The 17,273-nt window shown below is 36.7% G+C and overlaps 1 protein-coding gene across 1 annotated transcript; it reads left to right on the top strand.

The window, feature by feature from the left end:
• Positions 1-3,100: 3,100 nt before the first annotated feature.
• LOC127782330 (rRNA (cytosine-C(5))-methyltransferase NOP2C) lies at positions 3,101-16,677 on the top strand. The gene is made up of 12 exons (XM_052309488.1): positions 3,101-3,413; positions 4,961-5,285; positions 5,727-5,874; positions 6,052-6,189; positions 8,391-8,453; positions 8,850-8,971; positions 10,726-10,963; positions 11,266-11,474; positions 13,120-13,220; positions 13,807-13,888; positions 14,255-14,319; positions 16,175-16,677. The coding sequence occupies exons 1-12, from the start codon at positions 3,250-3,252 to the stop codon at positions 16,287-16,289; spliced, it is 1,770 nt and encodes a 589-aa protein (XP_052165448.1). The 5' UTR covers positions 3,101-3,249; the 3' UTR covers positions 16,290-16,677.
• Positions 16,678-17,273: the final 596 nt, after the last annotated feature.

The following is a 17,273-nucleotide window of genomic DNA, read 5'->3' as shown; positions in this document are numbered from 1 at the left end:
CTAACAAATTAAGATTCATAATAACTTGTATAAAATAGAAAAAAATTATCAATAGAGGCTAAATTGAGCCAATTGTAGAACATCTAACAAATTCGTAAAGAAATAGTTTTTAATTTTCACTTAAACTGAAACAACCGTTGCCATATCAATTAAATTGGCCTTCCCTCTATCTATGATGCCATGGCATTATGAGTTCCTTCACGTATTATTATATATGTAATTCACACTAAAATAGCAATATTTGTTAGTATTAGAATTAAAATTTAACTCATATTGACTAGGTATATTTAAAAAGCTCTATAGGACACACGTATCATAGGGAAGCGAGGTCTAGATTATGTATATCTCCTTCGCATTTATTGATCATGTAGAGTATGTGTAACAAATTATGTCAATATGAACAAATTAGAGAGAGGGTTAGCTTGATAGTAAAAATAAACATATTTATTAGCAATAATTGTTTTTTAAGATTTGTAAATAAGGACCTAAACATTCAATTAAAAAAAAGAAAAAAAACACCTTACTTTTTATCCAAACTTAGTTTATTAGAAATGTATGGTAAACAAACAAACTAAGTCTACCTTATTTTTAAATAACTAGGAAGACCGTAAATAATTAGTTGTATAGATGAATTAAGTACTATTATATAGTATAAAGCTAACAAATAGCTTAGAAAATTTATTTGAGCAATACTGATACATAAAGAAATTTGTGAGGAAAACGAACATATGAAGCATGGTATGTGCCATCTGTTTGATATTCCACCAATATAAATTCATCAAAACGTAACTATGATACATGCCCGCGTGTATGTACGGGCTACCTTCCTAGTTTCTCTAAAATCTCTTATATTATGAAACGGGGGAGTATAATTTTTTCCTATGTGTCATTTGGAACAAAGGATTTGATCATGTCAAATTCTCTATTGTATGCACCGAAAAATTACCATGAGCTAAAATTCTCATTTTATTTTTCTTTTAAGAAGTCCAATACAGAACTCTTTGTATTTCCTCTCTTAATCCATCAAATTCCTATAGTTATATTGAACCATCCAAAAACAACATACCTCAAATTCTTGTGTTTTGAATTCCTATGGGACTTATACATCCCAACATTCTAATTATATTTTTTTTTCTGTTTCTAGTATTCTTGTGGGATTTATACATACGTGACATTCTAATCCTATTTATTGTGTTCCTGCGTTTCTCAAATCAGATCCTGCATTTTACAGAAACCCTACTAGGAAGCTTGTTTATGATGGAGCTATAAGTAGAAATCATGCTTATACAATTCGACATGTACTTGTCATTGATCCATTCATTTCCACAGGCCATTGACATTTTCCTGATACTTGGCATAATTAATACTCTGAAAATTTTTATTGTAAATTATTTTTGAACAACAACTATTGAATGATTTTCTTTTAAACATATGTTTATGGGCATATAAATGTTCTTTTTACAGTTAATAGTCTAACATTTTATCAAAAAAATACATAATTTAATTTTTCAATGTTTTTGAAATGATAGTTTTATTAATTAGTTCAAAATAAATTTAATAATCCCTTCTTTCTATAAAGGTAATGCTCACTAAATACCTAAAGCTCAACATGCAAGCACAATATTTATTAGCACTCCTAAAATCTATATGTAAGTACGTCACATCAACTTATTAAGCACACAAAGCTCAACATGCAAGCATATACCGTAGTAATTATATCTATAATTTATTTCATTCTAAAACTAAACATATACATGCTAAATCATCACTCTCAAATTATTTTCAAAATATTTCAATCCAAGTTATTTCATCTAGTTACATAATGCATTTAATTATAGAGTCCATCTAAACGTCGCTATTTTGGATTGGATTCTTGTTTTTTCCCCTTATATTTACGTATTTGTTTGGCATAGCTATATGTGCGCATTGAACTTGAAATTTGTAAGTTAAAATATAGAAATTTGAAAATTTATATTTCATTAAAGTAGGAAGAAATATAATTTTTCCTCCTACTTTAATGAAATATAAATTTCCAAAATTTTTGGATAGCTCTCACTTATAAACAAGTATACACATAATAATAGTATATCACCGTAAAAGAATAAATGGATGACTTGTAACTGATGATATGCAATTAATGTTATATTAGTTATTCAAAGCTATTTGTTTAAGTATGCAAAATATGCAAAACCACTATCTAAAATCATCTTAAAGGGTAATATGGATGGTATTACAAATTTCAGGGGATTAGATATCCGGTTTTAAAGTTTAGGGTGCTAGGTGGACTTACATCCAATGTTTATAGGGGTATTTAGATTTTTTTATGATTTATTAACTAGTAGTAGATTTGAAGTTCTAAGTTTAATAAGTTTAATAGTGGAGTCATATCTCCACCCACATAAGCAAAAAAAAAAAATCCAACCTAGCTTTTAGCTTAAGGGCATCAATAATGTATATGGACCAAGTAGTCCATATAGATGAGACCCACATAAATGGTCTTTATTGTTCCCATTTCCACAAAGTATATATAGATAGTAATTGACATTAAGATGTGACCCACACTCTAAAAAACTTTATATCCAAATGCTATAGTTCTCTTGTAGAAAAAGCAAAAGGAGGGAGATATTATATTTTAATTTATATGGGTGATCCTTATAGCTATGGGTAGCTGATCATACGGCTCTTTCTAATATCATCTCTCACAATGGCAAAGGTACCTATATAAAGTTATAAGGATGGCCTTTTGTAACATTGTGAATGCCCTAATCGTGTAAAAGAGAGTGGCTTATGGCTTTAAAAGACCAAACGAAAAAACTGTTTGTTTGTTTAGGTTTAAAATATTCAGCTCTTAAGCTGGCTTATAAAACTAAACAAAGAAGGCCAGTTAAACAAAGCAGAGTTTCTGCGAGAACCAAATTCTATCTCTTATAAAACTTTGGTTATATATGTTTGGGAAACTTCTGACAACTACAGTCTCTTTTTAGAGTTCAGCTATCAAAGTCTCTGAATAGTTTAAATTTTCATTCAAATTATGAGAAACTATAGTTATAAAATTCAGAAGATGAAATCCAATTTCCTCATATTCTCACCGTGCCAAGCAAACAGGGTGTAGAAAACTAGAAACCCTCGCAAACCCCAGACGCGTTGGGCGTCGTCTCCCTGCGCCGCCTCCCCTCCCTTCTCTCCCCATTCCGCATCCTCCCTCCTGCGCGCAATCGCTTCCAGGAGCCCCTCCCACCGCAGCCGCAGATGGATTCCTCCGCCTCCGCCTCCGCCTCCCCCACGGCGGCGGCGGCGGCTGACGCGGACCGGTACACGTACAGCCCGAGGCTGCAGTGGCAGCCGGAGGTCGAGGAGTACTTCGCCGCCGCGTACGGCCGCGACCGCTTCGCCCGCATCTCCGAAGCCCTCGCGTGAGCCGCCCCTTCCCCCTCTCTTGCTTCATTCCTATTCTATTCATTGATGAATGGGTGTGCCTTAACTTTTAGGTCATCTAGTGTCTTGGTGTTGTAGTCTGTTGCTTTCCTCGATTTAGACAAGCTGGAGCAAATTCTGTTGCGTGCAGCTCCAAAATTTTGCGCGCGCTTGGTCCTGGGCAGAGCGGCCATTGCTTGTTTTATACTTTGTTTTTTCTCAGTTTAGGGAACTTGGAGCAAATTCTATCCGAACAGATGCTCTGATTAACATGAAAAGGATTGGCTGTTATGTTATCCTGTAACTGGTTTAGTAAAATGATTGCTCGAGCGGAGTTCGATCAAGCTAAACCATGCTAGATTCTGGAGCTAGCCAAACCAAGTATGATTCGAATTGATGTGGCAAAGCGATTACAATTAGCAAAAGGAGCAAATTCCAGCTTCCCTCCAAAAAATGAACACTGCTTAACTGTAAATGCTGTCTCACGATTATTTATACTCGTTTTAACTTTCCAAAAAAGTTCTTTTCATTTGGCATTTTTCAAATAGTTGTCATGCAAAAAAGCTTGAACTAGTGCTTGAGAATCTTCTGGCTATCAGGCTATATAGTGCTAATAGCACAGAATATTGATTTGTTAGCCGTAATTATTACATATATGACCCATCATTTGATCAACATATCTTATCACTTTTAAACAAAAGGGGAAAACCACTCGTTGCTACTACCATTGGATTAGCGAAGGATATAGATTTAGCTTTTGCGAAGTTTGCACCCATTTGCTGGATTGTTTTTACTTCTCCATTCTTTTTCTCCAAATTTCATGCTAATCAACACATCCATCAGAGACCATTTCTAGATTTGCTGGATTATGCCATCTAATCAAATGTACCATGTTTCAATCAGTTCTGGTACTTGCAGTTGCTATTTTCTTGTTCTGAACTTTCAGCTTTTAAGGACAATGTCTTAATACTCAGGCAAATGATTTGTGTACGAACAAAACTGCATGGATGTACTTGATTGGATTTACTTAGTGATAAATTCTCTGTGGTTCCAAGGTGGTGAACAATTCAAATGTTTAGGCTGGAGAAAATGATTCAAGGAATAATATCTTGGAGCAGCAATGCGTCAATCTACTAGTGTTTTTTTCGTAGAAATTGATAAGACTCTTAGCTAAAGACTGTTACTGGTTGTTGACTTATCTGGTTCCATGATTTTCATTTAGCTTCCTTTTTCAATGTAACTAAAGAACATGGTTTTCCAGGGAAGAGATGAAAATGAAGAGGCTTCTGTGATATTGGAAACGACAATCTTTATCTATGCTCACCTTTTTATTGGATTCTCTGTTCTTGCATGTCTACTATAAAGATTCTTTTGCTATGCTCACCTACTCAGTAGTTACTAACTACAGATCAGTGAAAGACTGAAGTTCTTGATGACTTGACCAAAACGGTCAAATAAAAGATTGAGCCAGTTCTACAGTTTCATGCTAGTTTCCATTATAAGTAAATAGTGTTAATTTTGTACTAACTATTACTTTCTTGATTAGGCATCCTTCTTGTTACTCTTGTATTCGTGTCAATACTCTGAAGTCTTCCACTGATGCTGTCATGCATAAACTGATGAATTTGGTAGATCAGAACGGACTCTGTGGTGGAATTAATGGTTTGGAGATTGGTCAGCAGAATGGTGGAGAGCAAGCACATGAAGGGAATTCTGTGGTGCATAAGTGCCCATATTCTGGCCTTGACAACGTTTTGTTTGTACAAGGTTCAGGACCACATGCACTGCACTACGATAGCCAACCTGACCAATCTATTAAGGAAGTGATTGTAAGTCGAAAATGTGCAGAGTCGGTTCTTAGAGGAGCCCAGGTATGTTTTCTTATGTTTGTGTGTTTGTGTGCTTTTGTATGTGCATTATGTTGAGATGTACCGAAAAATGGCTAGTCCTAGCATAGGAGAATAAGTTGTTTCAAACTTTCCGTTGATCATTCTGTAATTCTTTTTTTTTTTTTGCTGCATCACCTCAATCCTATGTGGAGCATGGGGAGTGCTATATAAGTGTATGAATTCACTGTAGTACTTGCTGTTGGACTGGATGGTGACTAGTAGCCTTCAATACCTATCTTGTTTTTTTAAATAATGCTTTTCCGCTCATGTTGCTGATTGTCTTTTACTTTTTCCTTTTGGATTTGGAAAATTCAACATTTCAGTTCGAGGTTGTATCTTTGCATGCTTGTTGCCAGTTCATGCTACTAGAAAGTCCACACTCCCAAATATTTTAACTTTCCTTTTCATTTTCTTTATATTCAGGTGTACATCCCAGGAGTTTTAGCTTGCAGCTCACATGTTGAAAAGGGTGACAAAGTTGCAGTGTCGGTTGCTATTGAACAACCTGCTGAGGATGGTGGTTGGACCGTTGGTATAACACGAGGAACTGTTTTACAGGGATTGCAGTCAGGCAAGCTTTTCAACTGAAAAATTTAAATCCTTTTTGATAGCTTATTGATAAACTGCAAATACTCTTTTTTTTTTCTGTACTTCATGTATGTTAGTCACTGTTACAGTTTTAAGTGTGAGGTTGTTTTCCCCAGCTAAAAGTCATACACATAACGCTATGAAATTCAATTCTTTGCAGATGCACATCATGAAGAAAGAAAGGGTTTGTACATTGGTCAAGGGATCACTGCAATGTCAAGGTCCGGAATATTTCGTGTTCCTCATGGAGTTGCAGTGGAGATGACTGAGAGGGTGTACAAGCTCCCATCTTTCAATGGTACATTTACTTCTTTGCTGCATTTCTTGGCTATTTGTATGTAACACGGGTACAAATACACTATTGTATTTCATTCTTTTAATATAAGGATAGAACTGGCAATTTGATTGGTGAATTTTTTTCCCCCATATAGTATGTTGTGTGCCAATTCATGCAACTAACTTTGAAAGATGTGAGATCTCCAGTTTGGCGATCACATTCATAGCTGACTTCTTTAGAAGGAGCATTCATTATAAGTAGTCATGCATGGGTTTGACAGCCACCACGAACCAAACGATGAAGGATATGAATTAGTTCACGAACAAAGTAATTCCTTTATCTTGTCATTTGAATTAGACTATTTCTTGAAGATACAGAGTTCAGTGTTACCGGGACCCGCGTGTCCAAAAAAGTTTTGCCGCGTCGACACACATCTCTATGTCGACGCAGGATGACATGCATCGGACACTGCTAGCGCGAGTCCAAGTCCAAAAGGAGAGTTGCAATCGCTACTGCTGTGCTGCAGCCTGCAGGGTGAAGAAATAAAGCTCTAGCAGCAGTCTTGTAGTGTGGAGTAGTACTACTCTACTCCGTAGGGATAAAGCATGTGGGGGGAGAGAGAGCAGGTGGGGGGAGAGCAGTGTTACCGGGACTTGGACTCGGGTGTACGACTTGGCGAGCTCTAGAAAATAAGATTCGGTGACTCATCTAATATATAGAAGTTCTAATAAAAAATATTATATAAAATAAGATACCAACACATAAAATAGTTGGTTAGACACAATACTACTGCACAGAAGATGCCATTTATATGAAACAAGGAAGTCAAAAGTGCATGCTGCATTTTGCCATCTCTCGTGTGAGGCAAAAGCCTGCAAAACTGCAAAAAGGACATTCTCTCTCCTCTCTCCCTCACCTGCTCTCTCTCTCCCACATGCTTTATCCCTACACACTACAGGACTGCTGCTAGAGCTTTATTACTTCACCTTGCAGCACAGCAGCAGCGATTGCAACTCTCCTTTTGGACTTGGACTCGCGCTAGCAGTGTCCGATGCGCATCGTCCCGCGTCTGATACACATCGACACGGGGATGCGTGTCGACGCGGCAAATTTTTCTTAGACACGGGAGTCCCGGTAACACTGGGGGAGAGAGGAGAGATAATGTTCCTTTTTGCAGTTTTACAGGCTTTTGCCTCACGAGAGATGGCAGGACGCTGTTCTCAGAGAGCATGCACTTTTGACTTCCTTGTTTCATATAAATGGGATCTTCTGAGCACTAGTATTGTGTCTAACTAACTATTTTATGTGTAGGTATCTTATTTTATATAATATTTTTTATTAGAACTTATATATATTAGACCAGTCTCCGAATCCTATTTTCTAGAGTTTGCCAAGTCGGACACACGAGTCTGAGTCGGACTCCAACTCTCGAGTCTGAGTCGGATTCCGACTCTCGAGCCTGAGTCACGGTAACACTGACAGTTTGTATGCATGAAAAAAAACATCTGAGCTTAATTGTTATTAGGACTGTCAGTGAGTTCTGACTGGCAGGCTTGATCTTGGTTCAGATTCGGAGGAAACTTGGTCAGGCTTGAGCTTGGCTTGTGTAAGCTCGTGAACAGTATAGCATATGTTTCAAGAACAATCTCTTGATAAAGACAATAAATTTATAGTTAATCACATTGGCAACAGGACGAGGACTAAGAGAAATATGTGATGCTAAGCTGCTGTGTATGCATACTAATTTATACTTGATCTACTAGTTTATCAAATACAAAAAAATTGTGCGGACAGCCAGGTTGGCGATCTATTCAAGCTCGGTTCAACAAAGCCTGAGAGCCTAGGCTTTGGCTTCGGCTAAGCTCATTTAATTTTCATTTCACTTCTGATTGTAGATTATGCCTACTATTGTGGCCTACTGATCACATGACCACGCAAATCCTCATATTAGAGTTTGGGCTTTGCATATTCTTGGTTTGATGCATGGTAAAAATATTGCGATCTCTGCATAGAGCCAAATGGTATAGGGTTGTTGATGGGCATCCCTACTTTTGAAGGTTGATCGGTTGACCTCTTCTTTGATTCGAATTTCTTAACTGAATACCCTTGTTAATGCCTCTATGAATACTTACATTTTTCATTTCATATTTGCATTTTATTTATTTAGTATTGACTGATCTTCAAATGCATGATCCTAAATTTTGTTTCTTTATGTTGTCTAGATGTGCTCGAAGGGGAGATATTTCTTCAGAATCTTCCAAGTGTTGTGGCTGCTCGTGTCCTTGGTATGAATATAATTTTTAAGTTAGCAAAATTTTCAAATTTATGGCAATATGGCTGTTTTCTGAAAGTCTTAAGTCATCTTTTATCTGATATTATGTCCTTTGCTGTGTGATGTATCGTATATTTATGTGGTAGAAATGCTGAAAATCTTAGGTTTGAATATAGTTATTGAAGCAACAAATAAATAAGCAAATGTTACTGCTAAAAGATTGAACTAGCAAATGTTACAGTAATTGAATAGTTGTCACTTGTCAGTTTGTACATAGCATATAGTTTGCTGACTTTTCTTTCTATGCAGAATATGATAAATATTTTTCTTTTTAGTTCTGAATAGCTTAGGTCAAAATTTTACAGCCTAATTTGTTATGTACAGTACATAATTTTCTATTTATTTGTAGATCCCCAGCCTGGAGAGCGGATTCTGGACATGTGTGCTGCCCCAGGTGGGAAAACAACAGCAATTGCTATCCTGATGAAAGACCAAGGAGAAATTATTGCCCTTGATAGATCTCACAATAAGGTTAATTCTTATGTCAGATTGATTATATGATGTCAAATGGAGTTATTCTAAACAGATAAAATGAATATAAGGGAACTTACCTGGTTACGTTTTTCCCTGCATGTCGTGTCTGGGTCATGGCTTCATGAACAGTCTACAAAAGGTTATATACTCAGATAAAGACAACAAATTGAAGTGTTAATAGACTTACAACGGCTATAAAAATGAATATAAAAATTTATTATTCATCCAAAACACAAAGTTTGTTTTAGCATATGTAAAGAACAGTAAATAATGTCCCTATGTTCTGCAATGCAATATGGCATCTTGTGAAATTATAATGTGCTAAAAGATATACTACATTTTATCACCATCTTTTGGCTAATTTTTGTTGGTTGGAAGCTAAAATCCATAACATGCAAGATGGAGCAGCAGCAACACTTCTTCCAGTTTCTTGGCCAATTTGTTTATTATGTCTTCTTCCAGTTTCTTGGCCAATTTGTTTATTAGGTCATTTAGTGTAGCATACTTATAAACTATTGTTTTGCATATCTTATCTCCTACCCTTATTGATTACTCTCTCCATCCCAACAAAAACTCAACCTAGGATAGGATGTGACCTATCCTTGTCCAGATTCCTTGTCCTAGTATAGGCCCCATGCTATCCTAGGTTGAGTTTTTTTGGGATGGAGGGAGTAGATATGATTTTAGGCTAGGTGGTCCAGCTTCATGCAAGGGCATTTTTTTTTGTGGGGCACTTAAGGGCATTTGTCTATGTAATTTATGAAGGAAATAGAAAGATAACCCCAAGTCTCCTATTCCTAATTACTTTTTTCTGGAACATGCAGAGGAACTGGCATGTCATTATTTTAAGATGAAAGACAAGGCCTTGGACAAGGTCATGGCCCTATAACCCAAACTCAAACACTAAGTATGAAGGGAAACCTACAAGAAATACAAAACCAACCAAACAATCATGAAACAGAGCTATCTATCTAATAATAATGCATCAATACAAATAGCTCCAAGCCACAAGAGCATCCTTGAAGTTCTTCTAGTCTTTCACTTAACCAGCTATTTTGGTTATATTCCTTCCTCAATCAGTCCCCCGTCCTTCACAAAGTGCCATTTTATTAAAGTAATCATCCCCCAGACAGATTTTTACCCCTTTTTTATGTACTATCCTGCATGCCAGCATTCTTCTAGAAAACCCCCAAAATATATTTCCACATTTTTTAGCTGTATGGAAACAGAAACTAGTTATTATGCAACATAAGGGTCTTTGAAGGTCATTTTCATGTCACGGTGTAGGTTGTTTGAAGGCCATTTTCAAATCGACACATTAGGAAAATTTGTGTGGCATCAAGAACTGAGTAACACATGTACTCCCTCTGGTTTCATAATTCTTGACGTTTTGGACAATGACACGGTTTCCAAAATATATGTTTTGACTTTATTTTTCTATTATAATATATGCAATAAATAAATGCATGTTTACTTTTTTCATAGTACTTTGAAGGACAAATCTATATATGTTGTTCTAGTTCCTTTAAACTAAATACTTTTAAAGTTATTGATAATCAAAGTTACAAAAGTTTGACCTCAACCTTATCCAAAACGTCAAGAATTATGGAACCGGAGGGAGTAATGTGCAATGACGATACCTATAAAACTAACCCTTTTTTCAATCATGTGCTCCCACTTTACATAGGGTGTATTTTTCATCTTAGAAGTCATATTACTTTGCACTTTCATAATATTGAAGTAGATTACAGGTGATGGATATTTTGAAATTGGCCGCTGAGATGGACCTAAATTGCATAAAAGCTTATAAGCTTGATGCACTCAAATCTGTACGGAAGACCAATGAAGCAAAATATATTGGCGAAGCAGGCAGCCGCACTGATGCAATTGTGACACTGGCAGAGGACTCTGAGCCTTGTATTAATAAAGTCGATGCTGGGACTACTAATGCCAGTGAAGACAGTTCTACTACATCAGTTGTTCAGACTGGTAAGGGACATGCAAATTTGTACCCATTTCTCTTCATTTTTTATTATTTAATTTTATAATGGTGGGTGAATGCGCATGACACACCCTGGGATCACTTATATTTAATTTTATTATTTATTATTTAAATCTAACCTTTTTTTATTAATGAAGTTACAGCTATTTTATATGGTTACACTTTGCACTTTGCGGAGACCAACTAAACACTCAGAACATAATTTTCCCTAATAGATATATGCACCTGTGCCTTAAGTATATGTCGTTCTTAAGCTGAATTCAGAAATTTGATAATTTTGTTTTGTTAGATAACAAAAAAACAGATGATAAAAGATATGTGAGCAAGGCAGACCTCAGGAAGAACTTAAGGCGAATGAGGAATGGACCAGGAAGAAATAACTGCTCAGGTGGTAGAGTTGAAAATTCTAAAGGATTTTTGCCCAATAGCTTTGATCGTGTCCTCCTTGATGCTCCATGTTCTGCACTTGGCTTAAGGCCTCGCCTCTTTGCTGGTGAGGTAAGGGTATTGCTAGTTTGCCTCACCATATTTAGAGATGCGGTTGGTCATAAATTGAGAATGCCTTTTAGAATTGCCCTTTTACTTTGTCTGTATGTACTCGTTCCAATTCTAAATGTAGATTGTTTTAGCCTTCTTAACTCTTTCCTAATATAGGTCATTTTAAAACTTGTATGCACCTTGTTAACATTTTCTTATTTTGCCTTGCCAAATAAATGGTACTACTCCCACAAATAAATGACTCATCTTTTCCAACGTAATATAAGTGATGGACAACAAAATCTTTTCAGTTACTTTCTTAATCCTCGTGCACAAGTAAAAAGACTTACAATTGGAACAAGATGGAGGACCACTTTTCTTTTATTTGTAGAAAAGGTGCAATGCAAATGATAAACCTATCTTTAGCAAGTAAACCTACATGTTCAGGATCTGTTTCTACTCTGACAATGGGTATTTATGTTTAGTGTCCATACTCTTAGCTATGCATCAGCACGCACACCTACAATGGTACATTGGGAAATGAGTTGTTTTATCATGTGTAATTCTTTTAACAAAAAATGGATGTTTTTAGTAAATTAAAATATTGGACATCCAGGCCAATTATGTTCATTCATAATTTGTAATCAATATTGAAAATGTTAACCAAAGATTCGAGTTTACCATATTTTAAAATAAAAGAATGGTATGTGTGGCATTATATGTATTTGAGGTATTTTAAAGAGTAAATTGCATTGGTGGTACACGAACTTATTAGGTGGGTGCAATTTAGTACATGAATTTGTAAAATGCACGTTTTGGCACACGGACTTATCTAATCCGTGCGAACTAGGTCCAAAATGGTTTAGCAAGGTTAATTTTACCTAGCTGTGTTAATTAGGATGTGGCATGCATACGTATAGTGAGTATGCATAAAACATGCTATATTTATAAATTTATAACATGCTATATTTATAAATTTATTCTCTACTTTATCTTGAATTTTGTATGTTTCTAACCCATGCATCATTGCTCATTTGCCTGGTATTTTATATCTTTCTCTACAATCACTATATCTCATTATATCTTTTTATTGAACAGGTGCATGTCTAAGTAGCAACCTTCTCATATATATGTTTACGTAGTATCCTAATCAGCACCTAAAGCAACAAAATTAGTCATGTAATGTCCTTTTGACCTTAGTTCGCACACGCAAGATAAGTTCATGTACCAAAACGAGCATTTTACAAGTTCATGTATTAGATTGCACCCACCTAACAAGTTCGTGTACCGCTGATGCAATTTACTCTATTTTAAAAGTTGAAATTACATATTTTAATATGTTGGTTAAAATTATCTTTGGAATGCTTATTCTGATTAAGGAAACATTTTTATACTGTAATGATATGCTAGGTACATGAAATTCATTAATAAGTTGAAATTTATCTCATTCATCTCAGTGACTAATTATGTCAACAGCCTATGGCATCTCATATTCTGTAAGCCTGTACCTTGCCATGTTATTGGAATTTCCAAATATGTCATGTTGTAATAATCTTCTAATTGTTATAGAAGTTTGATTTGCATCTTTGCATTCCACCAAGCTCAAGTATTTATCATTTTATGAGTTGCTACAACTTCTAATATTTAGTGCATTTCAATGTGGCAGGAAACGCTGGAATCACTGAGAAATCATGCGACGTACCAGAGAAGAATGTTTGATCAAGCTGTCAAGCTAGTTCGCCCTGGTGGGGTGATTGTTTATTCCACGTGAGTGTTCAACATTTTATGTTATTACTGTGTATGAGAACAAAAATTATGTTACTAAGAAAGATGTTAAACACACACACATGTGTGTGGTAATCAGATATCCATTCTATTTGTACTTGAAATTGCGATAAACTACAGAGCTCTAGACAAACTTAGTGTTGGATCCAGAAGAGTAGTGTTCAACGGCTATAGACGTATCAGTCGAGGATATTACTTACTGAGCATAGCTTTAAAATTAGATACCTTCTGTATTCCCTAAACCCAATAGTAGGTCTCCCCTTTCCTCTGTTTATAGATTGTACATAAATAACATAATCCAGATTTCGTGTACAGTACAGTTAGCTAGCTGATGTACCAGTACTAAAGAAAACATAATAATGTTGGGCATGACATTCTAGTCATACATGCACATTTTGTTGGTATTCAGGTAGTGAAACAATCAAATTTGTCCCATCTATATGTATTGATCGGTATTTGGTGGAAGCTTTTTATGTGGTCATTCCAAAAAACACATAACTTACACAGTTATTCTATCTGGAATCTACAATTCTACATACCATTTATCCTAGTTGTTTCTGCTTTGTAGGTGTACTATAAATCCAGGAGAAAATGAAGCTTTGGTCAGATATGCATTGTATAAGTACAAGTTTTTGTCGCTCGGATCACAGGTAAGTTCCATGATGTAATTTGCTAAATTGCTATGGTGAGGATTTTTAATTAGTAATTTATTAGATGGAGAACTTGAAATGTACCAGCCAAATTGTATGTTTTACAAATTATAATTTTGTTCAGTTTCGTTACAGATATGATGACTAATGGATTGATTTGAAACTGATAGATCTCACTTTAGACAAAGTTGAACCAAATTAAAGTCTGCACATATTTAATCTTGCTCATGCACTTCTGTGACAAACATGCCTTTTTTTTTCCTAACTTAGGATAGTAAATACTTGCCCTATCTCTGCAGTTACAATCAATTATATTTGTTACTTTTGTATGCTCTATAATTTCATTGTCATTGTTAATCTTTTCAGCACCCAAAAGTTGGAGGACCTGGTATTGTTGGTTCATTTGAGCTATCAACCAAGAAATATACTGAGTAAGATTCTTGCTATATATTTCTTGGAACATGGGACCTGAACCTATCCAATTTCTGTGATTATGTTATCGCACACCTATCTGAAAACACTGAAATACGGTATTATGCCATAATTTAGGAAAACTTGTATGTAACGGAATACGGTAGATTTGGATTGCATCATAAAGTAATGTAGTTTTGTAGGACCGATATCTGCTATAGAGGTGGGTGAATATAGCATCAAAAAGTTCTTCCCAAAATAATCGTTCAAAAACCTCTCTGAAATATCACCCTTAGACCATAGTTACGTGACAAGCTAGATCTAGGAGGAGGTTAAGAAAAGTTGCAAAGAACCCTGCTCAGATGAGGGCTTTACCCTCTCAAAAACTTCTCTGAAATATTTCCCTCAAGACTATATATGACAAGATAGATTTAGGAGGAGCTTAAAAAAGCTGCAAAGAATCAAAGGGCCTTTTTGGGGAGCTTTAAGATTCTGAGAAGCAGCTGGTTGATAGCCAGCTTCTGAGAATCTAATTCATTTTCTGGATTCTATAACTACAGCTTCTCAGAATCTAGACCAAAAGTTGGACTGTTTGGGGGGAGCTTCTGATTCTGGGAGAAGCTCTAGTAGCTAGAAGCTCCCCAAACAGGCCCAAAGTATCTCGCTTAAACCCACAAAATCCCTAAATCCTTCGCCTCCCTCGTTGCTATTCCGTACTTCATCACCACCCACCGCTCCCTCGTCACTACCTCGTACTTCACCGCCTCAGGCGCTAACCTAAGCCATCAGGGGAGAAAGGCGAGGGATTTTGTGGGTTTCAGGGTGGTATTGTAGTGCGAAGGGGCAAATTGTAATTCTTCCACCACTCTTCTCTGCGGAGGGGCTAGCTGTAAATGTGTTGCCTACGTGGAATGCCACGTCGGTGGTTAGCTTTGGTCAAACGAGATTTGGATCGGCTATGGTTCATTAAACCAAGATGGTGGACCTGGATGTGCAATTTTCAAGTTTACGGACCTAAGTGACACCTGCTCTCAAGTTTAAAGACCGGCCATATATTTTACTCATTTGAATTTATTTATGCAGTTTAAATTCCCATCATTTAAATTCCGCAGAGGTTTCTGCTTCTCTTCCTTCCTGTTTCTTCGTGAACCCTATGCTTGCACACCAAACCTTGTGAAGCCCGTTGCAAAGATCGCCCTACACGGTGTACGTCCATCGTGTGCCACCTTGTGTCCAATCTTGTCACCCGGCGTACTGATCGTTCTGGACCCCAACTCCTCTCTGTGTTTAGTCCCGATCCCCGCCACTGACCAAGATTGACCTCTAAGGATCTTAACTTTAGTCACACCTTGTCACATGGCATCCCGACCGTGCTAGACCTCTGCTCCTCCCTTAGCATAATTCTGGTCCTCACCATTGACCAAGGTTGACCTAAATCACCTGCACACACATAGACTAAACAACTGATTTTGGGCACAGAGGAACCTGACCGACGTTAGTCGCACGCAAGTCCATAATCGCCAACATTCCAAACTAAATTTCCAACCAAAACCAACTCGTGGTGTTCCCAAATTCCTTGCCAATTTTCCACCACAAGTAAACCAAAACAACACTTGGTTTCACAAGTTCCTGATGAGAATACCATTTTGCATGCCAGGCATTAGCAATCTTTGTTAGCTTGATGTGTTGTCCTTGTACAAGAGAACTGTTTTTGCCAAATGAGCAGGTGGGTCAATCAAACTGATGGATGGGCCATTTTAATAATCCTATCGTTATGTGCTATATGGATCATAATCTCCTTGCTATTTGCTACTGAAACTATGTTTTTACTTTTTCCCCCCAACAGTATGTTGAACTGATAGAATGCTTATGCAGGGAGTGGTTGACAAAGCATGAATCACAACTTGTCCAGAGATTCGATCCATCATCAACTCTGGATACAATTGGTTTCTTCATTGCAAAGTTTGATGTTGGGCAGAAAGACGACTGACGTAAGGGGTTCTCTTGAGCATCCTATTTCGGATCCTACACTCTGAAACTTGCTGTTCCTGACTTCAAATATCTCAGCATTAACACTTGCTGCAGTTAGATCATTTCAGGGCCCCAATCATTTTTCAGTATGAATGGGAACCAATATCCCATATCTGGTTTCCCAGAAATTTTGTGCTCAACTGTCAATATTAAATTATTCTTTGTCCAAGGGATTATTGTTTGTTGTAATGAAATGCCAAGGGTGACTGGTTGAAAGTTGAAACATTTGTAAACCCAAAATGATAGGGACTTGAGATTTTAGATGTTGGGTGGTGGGGATATGGAGCTGGAAGAGTGGAGTTGTGCTTTGTATGGCTTAGCATATTTAACTAAATCAATTTCTTTTCTATCACATGGCAGTATAGCATATTTTCTCCGAGGAAGGTGGTTTCTGACCCTGCATTTTTAAGAATATTCTTCATAGTGTTTGTGATTTTACATGTGTGCTTCCATTGGCTTCTTCTCCCAACAAAAGTCATTCGTGTGCTTTGCCTCTAAAGTTTAATTCTCATTCCTGCCGCTAATTTCTTGTAGCGTCTCACGTTTAGCTTCAGTAGACTCTCACTGCATATAAACTGTCTTACGTCTTTTCCACGAGAGAGTACAACTAAAAAAAAATGTGCATAACCTGTATACACCACACTCATGACCATCAAACTTGCATGTGCCCTAAACATTAGTACCAAATATATCAAACGGCACAGACGTGCGGTGCGCGGATATACGCATTCCTACGGAACAGACGTATGCGACGAGCAGCCTCGTGATAGGATATGCTCTGTGCTCGAGCTTGCTCTCGATCATCAACAAGTATGCCATCACCAAAGCCGTGTTGAGTTCCCTTCAAACTTTGAAAGAGCATTAAATATAGAAGAAAAAACCAATTGCACAGTTTACATGTAAATTGCGAGACGAATCTTTTGAGCCTAATTACGCTACAATA

This window comes from Oryza glaberrima, chromosome 8, assembly GCF_000147395.1.
Source record: "Oryza glaberrima chromosome 8, OglaRS2, whole genome shotgun sequence".
NCBI lineage: Eukaryota > Viridiplantae > Streptophyta > Magnoliopsida > Poales > Poaceae > Oryza > Oryza glaberrima.
The sequence above is the reverse complement of the archived record's forward strand: the minus strand, read 5'-3'. Positions and strand labels throughout refer to the sequence as shown.